Here is a 14,923-nt window from a genome sequence, read left to right as displayed (position 1 = left end):
TACCAGACCATCTTATTTGTCTCTTGAGAAACCTATATGTGGGTCAAGAAGTAACAGTGAGAACTGGACATGAAACCACTGATTGGTTCAAAATTGGGAAAGGAGTCCGGCAAGGCTGTATACTGTCGCCCTGCCTATTTAACTTATATGCAGAGCACATCATCAGAAAGGTGGGGCTAGATGAATCAAAAGTTGGAATTAAGATTGCCGGGAGAAATATCAACAACCTCAGATATGCAGATGATACCACTCTAATGGCAGAATGCGAAGAGGAACTAAAGAGCCTCTTGATGCGGGTGAAGAAGGAGAGTGCAAAAGTTGGCTTTAAACTCAACATTAAGAAAACTAAGATCATGGCATCCAGCCCTCTCAATTCCTGTCAAATAGATGGGGAAGAAATGGAGGTAGTGACAGATTTTATTTTCCTGGGCTCCAAGATCACCGCGGATGGGGACTGTAGCCAAGAAATTAAAAGACGCTTGCTCCTGGGGAAGAAAGCTATGGCAAATCTAGACAGCATACTAAAAAGCAGAGACATCAACCTGCCAACAAAAGTGTGTATAGTCAAGGCTATGGTTTTCCCAGTTGCAATATATGGCTGTGAAAGTTGGACCATAAGAAAGGCTGAGCCCCAAAGAATTGAGGCCTTTGAACTATGCTGCTGAAGAAGACTCCTGCGAGTCCCTTGGACTGCAAGGCGAATAAACAAATCAGTCCAAGAGGAGATCAATCCTGACTGCTCTTTAGAAGGCCAGATCCTGAAGATGAAACTCAAATATTTTGGCCACCTAATGAGAAGGAAAGACTCACTGGAGAAGAACCTAATGCTGGGAAAGATTGAGGGCAAAAGAAGAAAGGGATGACAGAGAACGAGGTGGCTGGATGGAATCACTGAAGCAGTAGGTGTGAGCTTAAATGGACTCCAGAGGATGATAGAGGACAGGAAGGCCTGGAGGAACGTTGTCCATGGGGTCACGATGGGTCGGACACGACTTCGCAACTAACAACAACAACAACAATAATTTGCTTCAATAATATGTAGTATCATTGCTTTGAACCAATGAAAATATTGATAAGCTATTTGTTTATGTTTTCTTTTGTAATACTAATTGGTTTCATTTCCTTTCCTGATTTAGATTTGAAGAAAACTCTTGCGGTCCTACTGGATAATATATTGCAGCGTATTGGGAAGCTTGAGTCTAAGGTTGAGAACCTTGCAATCAATGGCACAGGTGCAAATTCCACAAATAGTACCACCACTGCAATTCCTAGTTCGGGGACAGCTGAAAAGCTGAATGTTGCAGGTAGGTCTGAAAACTCTTTGTTTCTGCCCTTTAATTTTGAACTATATAGCATAATATAAAATAGTCTAAAATATATATTTTATTATTTTTATTTTAAAGATTCAGGGGAAGGGGGGAGGGGAGAGGAGGCCAACTAAGGATAGCTCTTTAATTTACAACCATTTGGTAACTATTCAAAATTACAATAAGAAGGAAGTGAGTTGTGACCTGTGACCAAAGTTAAAGCTGTTGCAGCACCTCACAGTCACATGATAAAAATTTGGATTTTTGGTAACAGGAATCTGATGCCAACCAGATCAGCCTTCTTCGTGATGATCAAGTCAGCAAATAAGGCAAGCCTTACTAAGATTGACCTGGCATTTAAAAGCAATAGCTCAAAACCTGGGCCACTATTGTTCTGCTGACCAGGTAAATAGGTTGAGCCAAGGGGACCAGAACATGAAACAGGTTAAAACATTGGGATTGTGTTCCCTTTGAGTGGCTCTTCCCGTCTCCCAACCATTATATCTCCCCATATCCAACACTGCTGACATACAGTACCCCACCCTATTCATCCCTCCAGTTTCTTCATCCCCCATCCTCAACCTCTCCTCTCAAGCTAAAATGCATCCCCACTCCAAACAATATACATTACAGATAGTAGAAAACCTGACAGCAACCGCTCTCAGCATCTCCAAGTCACCATATGTGTAGCCTCCCTAAACATATCTTCATCTAACAGGAATGCCCCATACTAATTAATCAGTGGAACAAATTAATCAGAACAATTAATCAGTGGAACGGCTTGCCTTCAGAAGTTATTGGTGCTCCGAAACTGGAGATTTTTAAGAAGAGATTGGGCAACCATTTGTCTGAAATACTATAGGGCAGTGATGGCTAATCTTTTCTGGACCGAGTAACCAAAGCGTGCGTGCGCCTGAACCCCCAAAATGCAATGCATGTGTGGTCCCATGCAGGTGCGCGCACCCTGCATGCACCTCTGTGCATGCACATGTGGGCCCCCGCACATACCCCTCCCCCTGCGCATGCATGCGTGCCCCCACGCATACCCCGCCCCCATGCATGCATGTGTGGCCCCCTGTGCACATCCCATGCCCCCACACATGCGGCTCTCCACACATGTCTCCCCACATGCGCAGCAGAGACCCAAAGATCAGCTGGCCAGTCGGAGGGGCGTACACACGCATGGTGGAGCTGAACTGGGGTGACGGTTCGTGCACCATCAGAGAGGGCGCTGTGTGCCACCTCTGGCATGCATGCCATAGGTTCACCATCACGGCTATAGGATCTCCTGCTTGAGCAGGGAGTTGGACTAAAAGACTTCCAAGGCCCTTCCAACTCTATTACTCTGTTAATTGCTTTCACCCATGCTGCAGGGAGCCACTTTACCAGTCTTACCCCTGGTTGAATTGAATTGAATTGAATTGAATTGAATTGAATTGAATTGAATTGAATTGAATTGAATTAATTAAACTTCTATACCGCCCTTCTCCCAAAGGACTCAGGGCGGTGTACAGCCATATTAAAACACATATAAACTCACAAAATTTAAAAACAATTTAAAACGAATATATAAAATTTGGCCCACAAGGTTAAAAGCTAACAAACACCTGATTTAAAATTCATATTAAGCCAGCCCGGCCTGTTGGAACAAAAGAGACTTAAGGGTGCGGCGAAAGGTACGCAGGTCAGGGATCATACGAACCTCTAGGGGCAACTCATTCCAGAGGGCAGGTGCCCCCACAGAGAAGGCTCTCCCCCTGGGTGTCGCCAGTCGACATTGTTTGGCCGACGGCACCCTGAGGAGTCCCTCTCTGTGGGAGCGTATTGGCCGGTGGGAAGCTATCAGTGGCAGAAGGCAATCTCGTATATTGGGTTCTCACCCAAAGAAGAGTATCTGAGTACATTCACCTCACTCTCATCCCACAGTCCCAAGATCCCCAGAGAAACCTCTTCATAGTATAAAAACATGTTATTTAAAACAAAATAGTCCAGGATCGGCTTCACACATAGCTGAGAAGATGAAGTGGCCATGCAAAGCCTTCAGCAGCTGAGGAAACCAAACACATTTCCTAAAATACCGCTGCTGTAACCACTGGCCATCCACCATGTGGTGCAAATTAATGTAGATGTTGTCTCCATCATTTCCAAGAGTCCACTGCTTCCATTGTCTAAAGTATAGACCGAAAGTCCAGCCAGCAACCTACCATCCTCCACACCAATACCATGATTCCCCGAAAATAAGACCCTGTCTATTTTTTTGAACCCTGAAATAAGCGCTTGGCCTTATTGCCATGCGCTCAAAAGCCTGATTGGTTTATTATAAGGGGATGTCTTATTTTCAGGGAAACAGGGTAGATCTCTTAATAGAGGACAGGAGACCTTAATTTCTTTTCTGCCTCCATTATTGAGGAGTTCTTGGTGCTCCCTGAGCTTGCTTGTTCTTTTGCAGATGTTTCATTACCCAACTAGGTAACATCAGTGCTAGTAAGGAGTGGGGTTTGCTGTAGGTTTATATTTTAGTGGCTTACCCTGTCAGTGTTGGTGAGGGTGGTCTTAGAGATTCTTTGGTTGGGCTGTTTACTGTTGGCTTCTTTGGTAGTTTCTTGATTGGAATATTGATTACTTGATTGCTGGTCTCATGTTCATCTTGGAGCTAATCTATGCAGATCTGGGTGCTGATTACTGGTGGAGAGGTGCTTAGGTCTTTTTGTTCCATTTTTAGCTAGTTGGTAGTCTGTTTTACATAGACTATAGATGTTGTCAATGTCTATGTGTCTATTGATGGCTGATTTGTCAGAATGCTAGGCTTCTAGAAATTCACTGGCGTTGTTTGGACTTGGCTTGGACTCTAGGATGGTCACATTTTCCCAGCCATTTTAAACTATAGTTAAATTTGCCTACGTGTTGCACTTATCTTTACCATCTTGGATATTGATAAATATATGAAAATGAATCCTGGACTAAATATTTTCTTTTTAAAATGAAGAGACATTCAATCAATTAGAATAGAGTTGGAAGGAACCTTGGAGGTCTTCTACTCCAACTCCCTGCTCAAGCAGGAGACCCTATACCATTTCAGACATAATGAAACATTAAGAGGAAATACCTCATATCCATATTTCACAGCAACAAAATGTTGTAAAACACTCGTTTAAATAATAGTTTTAAGTTAAAGGATATGCTTGCTTGCTTCATCTTATGTTTGGATGGCCAACCCTAACCCAGTACAGTTTTATACAAATTGTAAGCCATTTTATAAGCAAACTATGAGCAATTCTTATCTTCAGGTTTGGAATTAAGCCAATGTAAAGATTTTTTTTCAAAAAATTTCATTTACCTGCAAATTTGTAGTCTATTACTTCTTGGTCTTAAATTCAGAACATATGTTTTATAAGCATTTGCTTCTGAGAGATTTTTGGAAGTCAAATGTTTATCTTTGGTTTAAAGGCATAACAATGCCTTAAGTAAAGATTTGCAGTGCTTGTTTGAAGTTGAATTTCCAACTAAAATATTGCAACCTTTTTTATTGTACATTCTGAAATACAAACATTTGTTTTCTTTTTTGATGTTGTTCGATAGTCTATCTATCCTACGTTAAGTGGCAGATGCTCCTTTTAGGCAGTAGTTGCTCAAAACTTCTCAAGCTAAAAGATGATACTATATTATGAAATGCCTTCCAATGTAATGTGAACCTGGCAGCTGTGTGGTATTGCTTAAAAAAGTAATAAGGGCGTAATGAATGAGTAACATTTTCTGTTTTGCATTGTATTCCCTCAGGGCTATCTGTTCCTAGCTACATCCTGACAGCTGTTACAGCTGTATGATTATTTAATTTATAGCCTGTCTTTCATGTAGGGTATAAATGTAGTGGGGAAATAGGTTTTATTCCCACCAAAGTGGTACCTATTTATCTACTTGCATTTGCATGCTTTTGAACTGCTAGGTGGGAAGAAGCTGGGGCAAGGAACCGGAGCTCAACCCGTTGCACAGCACTCGGGTCTCGAACCCCAGCTGTCAGTTTTCCAGCTGACAAGCTCAGGGTCTTTAACCACTGAGCCAACACACCTCCTGGGATCAAATCATAAATCCAATGACTAAGAAGCTCTGCTGGTGGACAGGGCTATTTTCTGCACAGTATGTGATATCATAATGGAAGAGGCTAAAGAATACTAATTTAAAAAATTCAGGAAAGAAGGAAAAAAGACATGGAACTTTGAATCCTAGAGTGACTTTAATGGGAATTTATTTTATGTTTTGTGATGTGGAGGCAAATTGAGACAGAAAAGAGGAAAGTAGCCTATTTATCTTTTCTGCTTTGGCAGGGCTTATCCACACCTCTGTTATTGCAGCAGAAAGGAGTAGAGTTGTCCATTCTAGGAGTTTTTGAAGATTTGCAATACACAGATAGGAATTGACATTTGTGATTTCCCTCTCCCTGGTGTTTTTTTCAAGGTTATTTTCTTGAAAGTTTAGAAATGGTATAAGTCAGTTCAAAGAGAATCTTGATAATTTATCAACTAGTGGTAGAAGTGGATGGTCGGAGAGGCAGCATAGGAAATGGGGAAAAGGAAAATCTATTGTTCCTCCCAGCTTGTGGCAGAAAACCAGTTTGGAAGAAAGAGGGAGAAACTCTAAAAGGAGTAATTGTTTTAAAAATGACGAATGAAAACAATGTTATTGCATTACAGGATATTGATTTTAGAGTTTTTTTCTTTAAAAACATAGTTCTTTCTTCTATTTTACAAAGTATAATTGTTATGGCCTCTGTCCTATTCACTGTACCATATCTCAACAATCTTGCCCCCCCCTTGGTTTCTTTATTTTTGTTTGTTTTTTATTTGTCAATCAGTCTGCTCACTTTTTTTCTGGTTGCCACAAAGGAGCATGTTTTGATTCTGTTTTGTGCTGCATTCTGCAACTGGGTACTGTTGAAATTCATGTTTAATTAAGAGAGAAATCATGCCTAATTTTTCTTCCTAAATAAAATTGCTGTGCTGTAAGGTGTGATACATTTCACATTCTTAAAATGATGACATTAAGTGTGGTGTTTTTAATGAATTTTTCTGACCTTCTATTAGAACTGTGCAGCAGTCTGGGAGAGAATTATTTGGAAGCCTGAAGTTGGGGTCAGCACACAACCCAATTTATCACTATGTTTGATGAGATTCTGTGTGAATCTTGGAGTCATGTATTTCTAAGGTTTGGCTAAGAATTAATGACAAGCTTAACTCAAACTCACCCACCTCTTTAACACTTGCATCACAGCATCGACATACTAGCAGGAAAGGAAGTTTCACAGTCCCAGTTGCTGATTTTGATCTTGCAGATTGTGGGATCAAGATCTGAATAGAATAGCCTAAGCAGTCTCTGGTTCTGATATGTCATGCTCCATGTGAGTTCAATTTGTAAGGTTTTCTGAAAATACCTTTTTTTTTCTTTTTTTTCCTGAGATGAACACATCATTTCAAACTATGCATCTTGGTAGGATGGAGGGGAAAATTGATGGTTGTGACATATTTAACTTATTAAGGAAGCTAAGAAGGTGGGATGTAGTAGAAGAATTAAGCCTGTCTCTGTCAAGATACATGAAAAATAATCATTACTTTGTTGAAATACATGAAAAATAATCATTACTTTAGCCAGTTGCTTTGTTGAATTTTTCTGCATATTGCCTTGTGATCTTTAAACTACAGAAATAGTTGTGTGTGGAGTGAAAAAAAGAGATATTTCTGTCCTTCTAAAAAAAAACCCTTGGTGATAATTATAAAGAGACTTTACACTTCCTTTCTTCCATGACAGAAAAATGAGTCTTCTGTAGACTTCTCTTTGAATTATTTAGAGATCATCTACTGACAGACAGGCATAAAGTTCAGCCAAATTAGTAATTGTATATAGGTTTCCTGTGTTTTCTAAAATGTCAGCTGTCCAGATTAAGTTAATTAGGCACAGGTTTAAAGGGGTTGTCTTAATTACTGTGATAGTCTTGGCAGTTATCATGGCTAGTACCAAGGTCTGCCTTCTCTTCTTCTATCCCTGTACTTCCAAGATCTTTGTTCTCATCGACTTCTCCCTTTAGTATCCATAAATTTGTCTTCCATAACCTGCATATCGGGGACGTAGCTAAGATGCTGAGCTTCTTGATCAGATGGTCGGCAGTTCAGTGGTTTGAATCCCTAGTGCCGTGTAACGGGGTGAGCTCCTGTTACTTGTCCCAGCTTTTGCCAACCTACCAGTTGAAAGCAAGTAAAAAATTCAAGTAGAAAAATAGGGACCACCTTTGGTGGGAAGGTAACAGTGTTCTGTGCACTTTTGGCGTTTGGTCATGCCAGCCACATGACCACGGAGACGTCTTTGGACAGCGCTGGCTCTTCAGCTTTGAAACGGAGATGAGCACCGCCCCCTAGAGTCGGGAACGACTAGCACATATATGTGAGGGGAACCTTTACCTTTACCTAACCTGCATATCAGATAGATTGATGTAGCAATTGCCAAAAATACTAAAGTACTATGATACTGCCTAGAAATTTGGAAGCTGCAGTGCAATCATATCTGGGTATACCAGTTTGGACTGTTAATCCCCTCGTAACTCTTCCATTATGAAGTAATCCATTTGTATTAGCAACGTGAGCTTTTTCGTATCTATGTAGTAAATAAGTTACATTTGCACTTAACATACAAGCATATTACCTTCTTGATTTTATTTATTCTGCTTTTATATTACTACATTCACTGAGCACTTGCGGTGGTTTAATACCATATAGTAAAAAAAAAATCACATAACCATCAAATAAAAGCCAGTGTATGATTAAAAATGTGCATTGGACATAATCAACAACAGTTATTTTAACTGTTAAAATCTCTTTTGAAGAGTTCTGTTTTCACAGTTCCAGGATATTTGGAGATAGGTTGCTGTATGGCTTTCTATGGAAAGGTTGTTCCAAAGCGTTGGAGCCATAACTAGGAAACATTTTGCTTCAGTCTTTCAAAATTTCCTGCAAAGGGAGTTCTTGATATCCTACACAGGATGTCCAGAACAGGTACTGGACAGGTACTATTAAAGAAAATAATCCTGCAGATATCTGGGCACTAAGCCATATAAGTCTTTATCGATCAAAAGCCAATACAGGGAGTTCATTTTTGATTGAAGTTACAGTGGTGCTGAAAAAAAGTGGCTTACGACCATTTTTCATACTTTTACAACCATTGCAGCATCTCGGTAGTCACGTGATCAAAATTCAGATGACAGTTGCAGTGTCCCCGGATCATATAATCACGTTTTGCAACCTTCTGACCAGCAAAGTCAATGGGAAAGCCAGGTTCACTTAACAACCTTGTTACTAAATTAATAACTGCAGTGGTTCACTTAGCAATTGTGGCAAGAAAGGTCGTAAAATGACCTATTGTAACTTACTTAACAAATATTTCAATTAGCAACAGAAATTTTGGGCTCAGTTGTGGTGGTAAGTCAAGGACTACTTATACTTTGAATCATATTGTGATAAAAGTGCCCCAATGCATTGAAATAGGAGTTCTCACAGAGCTGACTGCTGCATTTTTCACCTTCTTCCAAATAACTCTACGAAGTCAGTAATGAGACATTGCAGTACTATCAGAAGTAGCCAGGGCATCTCCTCCAGGAATGGATGCAGCAGATAACGCTGGTATGGCTTCCACTTTCCTATCTGGCAATAACCATGAATTTTGGAGGCCTGCCAAGATCTGGACTTACTCCATCAGGAAGTCTTCAGTTTCTGGATTGTCATCTTGTTCCTGTTGCAAGTTCAAGATAGAAACACCAAGAAGATGCATGTACATAAATTCCATTTAAAGAATGTTTTATTATAAAAATAAGCTTTTTTATTAAACAGAAACATGACTTAACACTTTTTACTTCCACGGCTATCCTCTATCATCTTCCTAACCCATGGCATTTTTACATAAAGCCTAGAATGTTTGATATATTTAAGGGAAATCGGGAGCTTGAAAAGGTGATTCCAAATGTTTGGGTTGACATTCCCATACTAAGAGAGTTTTCATACTTCAGTAACTGTCAACAGAGCTACTATTAATAGAGCAAGCCAAAATTAGATATTACAGGCTACAGAGAAAAAGTTCTGCTGGAAAAAAATATATTTTAAGAATAGAATTGGATATAGAGAGTTATTGCTTCTTTACCATGGTTATTGCTACACAAGGATTGAAATAGTCTTACCTGCTTTAGTTATTATTTGCATCACATTTTATGTCTGAGTTCAGATCACCTACTACCTACTGGTAGTTCCTGGTGTTCCACTCCATTATATGATTTATCAAGCATTCCTGCTAAGCAGAAAGATACATGGCTATAAGCTAATTATGCCTACTCCGAACTCATTTCCATATGATGCAAATTAACAGAATCCATATGATACAGATTGAGCTTTGTCATGTGTAACAAACATGTCAGCTAAAAACTCGCCTAAAGCTCTTGAGGGCCCATCAGATTGTATCAATGTCCAGTAATAAATCATTATAATAGATTTTTTTCTTATTGTTAGGCTAGGGGGAAAAAAGAACTGTTTATCCAAATGAACTAAATAAAATAAAATGGTCTGACTGTGGCAGTGGGGTCAACTTCCCATTACTTCACTGTAAAATTTCTGCCCAGTCAATACCAATACAAGAGTATGGCACAAAGTATATCTTGGTTTACTGTCTTGTTTGTTATCATAGCAACCTTGAATTCCTGAGTTATTTTGGTTAAAGTTGTCATAAGATGAAAGTTGCTATCAAAAATTTTTAGTCTGGGAATCTTCAACATGTCCAACAGGTTGCCAAAATTTTGGAATCCCATCTGAGTTGAATAACAAAATGAGAGAAGGTTTTGGATCCTACAGTTCTCATTAATATCCATTTCTGTCTGTTTTTACACATGTAATAAAGTGTTTTAAATGCATGTATTTGTTGGAAACCCCATTTTAATTTTAACGGGTTTTGAGCCTCTACTTTTCTTACTAAAATTGTCATTCAAACCTTTGACTTCCATCAGCCAATTGAATGATAGCTGTACTTTAGTTTAACGAATAGGTTTATTGCATTTCTGGTTAAAAAGTTAGTTGTGCTTAATTATAAATGATGAACAATTATTTCCATTAATTCTTAATAACCTCTCATGTCTGAGCACATTTGATGCACATTCCATTTATTATTTCCTGGTTTTATGGCCCTTTTCCAATTTCCCAGCAGAGAGATGAGGAAGAAGACAGCGCTGCATTTTTAGAACTCCATTAGTACCTCGGCGATGATTCATCCTCACAGTCATCTGAGGTGGAAAAAATACTAATCTGTTCTCAGGTGTTTAATATTACGTATTACATTGTGTTAATTTTTCTTCTTCAGATCTCATTAATGGAGCCCAGGAACAGTGTGAATTGCCTCCTATGGATGGTTTTCCTCACTGTGAGGGCAAAATAAAAGTAAGCTTCATCTATTGCACCATTTATTTGTCCGGATGTATTCATTCTCCAACAGAAAATGTTTTAATGCTCCCATTTCAACTGACAATTTGTTAATTGATCAAAAGACCAGGGGTGGTGGAAAACCCACAATTTTCTCTTAGCATGTGACATATCTGAGTATGATAACTGAAGCAAAGTGTCTAATGATTCATAACGGTCAGGTAATTGATAAGGTATTGATCCAGATGCCAAAAATAATGTATAAACTTCTTTATGAAGAAGTTGAGTATTAAAATGTTGCGGATTGCAGTTATATTTGAAGGACAAGGATAAAAAGAACCCTTCTGTGAGGAGATGGGCATCTAAGAATCTTGATATAAATATATAAATAAATAAAAATATTAGAAGTTTTCAGTCTCATTTACTGAGACAAACCTGGTTGGATGAACTCCATATAAACAATGTAAACTTCCTGCCACCTATGTGGGTAAATGATCATACTCACAGTGCTGAACTTTATATTTATGGGAAAGTTTATTTGACCAGCATTTTCCTATAAATGATAGCAATTATCTCTTCCTGATAACTGAAGTTTGCCTTGACCTTGTTGATTTAAAATGCTATTACAGCAGCTTCCTGATAATTAATTGTGTACTTAATATTGCAGTCTAGGTTCATAAGAACCCAAACCTGTTGACTGAAGGCATATGCATTATTATTATTATTGCTTTCCTTTCTAGTGGATGAAAGATATGTGGAGATCTGATCCTTGTTATGCAAGTTACGGTGTTGATGGGTCCAAGTGCTCATTCTTTATTTACCTCAGTGAGGTCAGTAAATTTTCATTTCAACTAATACATTAAGGTTTAGTGAAGTTTTATCTGAATGCATCTGATAAACAGGTTGTAGTATATAAAAACCTGGGCTATAAACATTTGCCAGTCTTTAGAGTAAAAGAGTTTGTATTGCTTATGCTGCAAGAGATTACTATAGATATTCCTATGAAAAATGACTCTAAGCTTTATCAATCTAATAGCATGAAAATAGTAGTTTTCATTTTGCCATGTAAATTTTTTTCCCTGAGGAAAATGGTATATTCTTTTCTTCTTTTCAACTAATTATAGGTTGTCAATATTTGCATTCCTATAAACAGTGTTTTCTGCCAGACAGAGCTCTGCCATTCTCTGAGGAAATGTTTTGCTTTAATGATGGCTGGCCTTGGTTTTTTTACATGTGACCCCTTTTAGAGCATCATAAAGCAGCCACTATCCGTTGCCTAGAGTTGTCTTAACCAGTTGAAAGTGCCAAATAGAATGCAAGTAGTTCTTTTTTTTTTTTTTTTTTTTAATTTGACTTATATGCCGCCCTTCTCCGGAGACTCAGGGGGGCTTACAATGCGTTAAGCAATAGCCTTCATTCTTTTGTATATTTATACAAAGTCATCTTATTGCCCCCACAAACTGGGTCCTCAATTTACCTACCTTAGAAAGGATGGAAGGCTGAGTCAACCTTGAGCCTTGGCGAGATTCGAACCTACAGTAATTGCAGGCAGTTCTTGATTTATGACCAGTCACTTACTGACCATTCAGTTACAACAGACCTCTCCGGGGATACTTAGAACCTAGTTCCAACCAGCGGACAGGGGAACAATCATATGACTGCATTTTGGGCGCTCAGCATCCAGCTGCCAAAACAAAAACAACACAAGGAATTACTTCAGTTTCTTTACTGATGCAGGGTCCATTACTGCCCTAAATTGAGGACTATATAAGCAAACTTTCCCTGGTCAATGGCTGCTTTTGTTGTTGCTAGTTGTCTTCTGAAATATGCTCAACTACAGTGCCAGAGTCAATACAGTCCCTTTATTCCTACTACATTTTAACCAATGGCCAATTTAATTCAAGTATATTATATTGAATAAAAATAAACACAGTTATTATTGATTTGTTAGTTATTGACTTAGTATGTATGCACAAAGCAACAATAAATAATTGGTAATAAATGAGTCAGAGTTAATATTTGTTACTGTAATTATTTATGGCTCCTGTCTGTGAATTTTTTTTTTCTTCAGTCACTGCAGTGAATACATTGTCCTATTAAAGTATTTTAATTTGTTTCAGATAATTTCCATTGTTATGGAACTTCAGAGGAAGGTCTGAAAGCCATGTACTAGTTATTGCAAGTTCGTATCTGTTTTGCAGACACTGGGTTGACTGGCCACCTCTGTTTTGAACAGTGGTGTATGCTCATTTGTTCCCAGTTGGTATCCCTGCATGTTATAACAGGACAGAGTTAACGCTTCAATTTGTTCCAATTCATACATAACAATTTGCTGTTAGCTGTACACAGCACCCAAGTTCTACTTGGAGAAGGAGCAAAAAGTATTTCAAGCAGATCTTAGGGTTTTTTGAAACTGGTAAATGGCCTCACAATTTAAAAAATATGTTCAGTCAGTGTGAGATTGTGCTGAAATGTAGTCAAGAGTGCTCAGTAGCTCCTTCCCAGAGAGCAAAGAGGCAGTGGAGCTTGGAACCGGAAGAGGATAAAAATGGATTCTTCCTAGCAGTTCACAGCGTATACAGCCGTGATGGTGAACCTATGGCACGTGTGCCACAGGTGGCACGCGGAGACATATCTTTGGGCACCTGAGCATTTCCTTACCTCAGCTCCAGCGCGCATCGGCCAGCTGATTTTCAGGCCTTCCAGTCCCACCGGAAGTTGGGAAACACACCATTTCTGGCCTCCAGAGGGCCTCCGGGTGGGATGGGGAAGGCCATTTTTACCCTCCCCAGACTCCAAGAAAGCTCTAGAGCCTGGGGAGGGCAAAAAATGGGCCTACCGGGCCCACCGTGCCATCACGTGCCAAAAGCTGAGGGAGCACGGGGGGGTTGCACATGCATGCACGGTGGGGTGCATTGGTGTGGGCACGTGCATTATCCCCCCACGCTCCCCACGCTTTTGGCACGGGACAGCAAAAAGGTTAGCCATCACTGGTATACAGTATCTATAGTTATGCAGATAGTTGTTTTAATCCAACAAAATTGTACGTGAACAGCAATAAAGAAGCTACTCAGAAGTAACTCCATGTGTTGTTCTTGGTTTATGGGACCTGATAAATGTTTTATCAATAAAAAGTCCTACCCTGATCATTGTCTATTATAAGCAGTGTAGTTTAGATGTTGTTTATTGCAATATATAGTTTTGTATGTAAACATTTTGAGCAGCTGCAGTCACTGTCTGGATGCTGCAATGGTTCAGAGATCCCATGTATTTTGGTGTGAATTGACTAAATTATCCATAATGAATAATAAATCATTGGTAGGATGCTGAATGGCTTGTGCCTTCTGTTTCTGCCCTGCACTTGTTGGGATTTTGGTAGTGGGGAAAGGTAATTTTTCCCTGCCTTTCGTCACACTCCACTCTGTAGTGATCTGAAGCCAGGAGAAGCAATAAAGTCTGGAAGAAGGATTTTTCAGTTTTATTTTCTCCCCACAATTAAATAAAGGAGGAAAAATTGTATTTAAAAAAAAGTTTCTCCATTTTCCTTCTAAATTCTAATGTAAAAAGGTGTTTTTTCTCTTGCTGCTAAACTTTCAGAAATTTTACAGCTTTCCCTGGAACATATTACTCTGCAGAATTTCCATTTAAAAAAAAAAAGTTATCCTAACCATATTGTTCCAATTTTTTACATTTCTTTACACAAGTTTAATTCTAACTTCCATTTCTTCTAAACCAGCATTTCTCATGACATTTATGTATGTAAATTAAATAGTTAGAATTTAGAATGGTTCTTTCCTAGTTTTGAACCATTAGTTGCTCAATAATCCATTTCAACTATTGTTTTTTTTTTGTCCACACACGATTCTTCATTATATAGGTAGTATACACAAGTTTAACAAGGAGTCTGTGATTTGCTGTCTACAAAAGTCTTAGTATAATTGAAAAGGCAAAAAATTAATGTCTTTGTAAAACTCTCTTGTGTTTTCCATTATTTATTAAATATCTCTAATGTGATCAGGTGCCTTTGTTTCTTGATTTTTTAATGCAAACTTATGTTAGAAGTGAATAATTTGATATTGTGTTATGCTAAATAAACATGTGTTTGTTTCATACTTTTTATAAATTATCAGCCTTGGTTGTAGATGACACAGAATAATGTGTGCAACATCTATGTGTGTA

At 38.7% G+C, this 14,923-nt stretch overlaps 1 protein-coding gene across 3 annotated transcripts in view; it reads left to right on the top strand.

Moving 5' to 3' along the window:
- Positions 1–14,923, top strand: part of MGAT5 (alpha-1,6-mannosylglycoprotein 6-beta-N-acetylglucosaminyltransferase) — a 141,465-nt gene that overhangs the window by 84,129 nt on the left and 42,413 nt on the right. For all 3 annotated transcript variants that reach the window (XM_070948081.1, XM_070947995.1, XM_070948150.1), the window contains exons 3-5: positions 1,137–1,304; positions 10,686–10,762; positions 11,485–11,574. In XM_070948081.1, coding sequence (XP_070804182.1) covers positions 1,137–1,304; positions 10,686–10,762; positions 11,485–11,574 — 335 coding nt within the window. The remainder of the gene's footprint in view (positions 1–1,136; positions 1,305–10,685; positions 10,763–11,484; positions 11,575–14,923) is intronic.

This window comes from Pituophis catenifer, unplaced genomic scaffold (assembly GCF_029215685.1).
Source record: "Pituophis catenifer annectens isolate HBS135680 unplaced genomic scaffold, rPitCat1.0.hap2 SCAF_1, whole genome shotgun sequence".
Classification (NCBI taxonomy): Eukaryota; Metazoa; Chordata; class Lepidosauria; order Squamata; family Colubridae; genus Pituophis; species Pituophis catenifer.
Note: the sequence above shows the minus strand (reverse complement) of the source record. Positions and strands in the feature narration are given on the sequence as shown.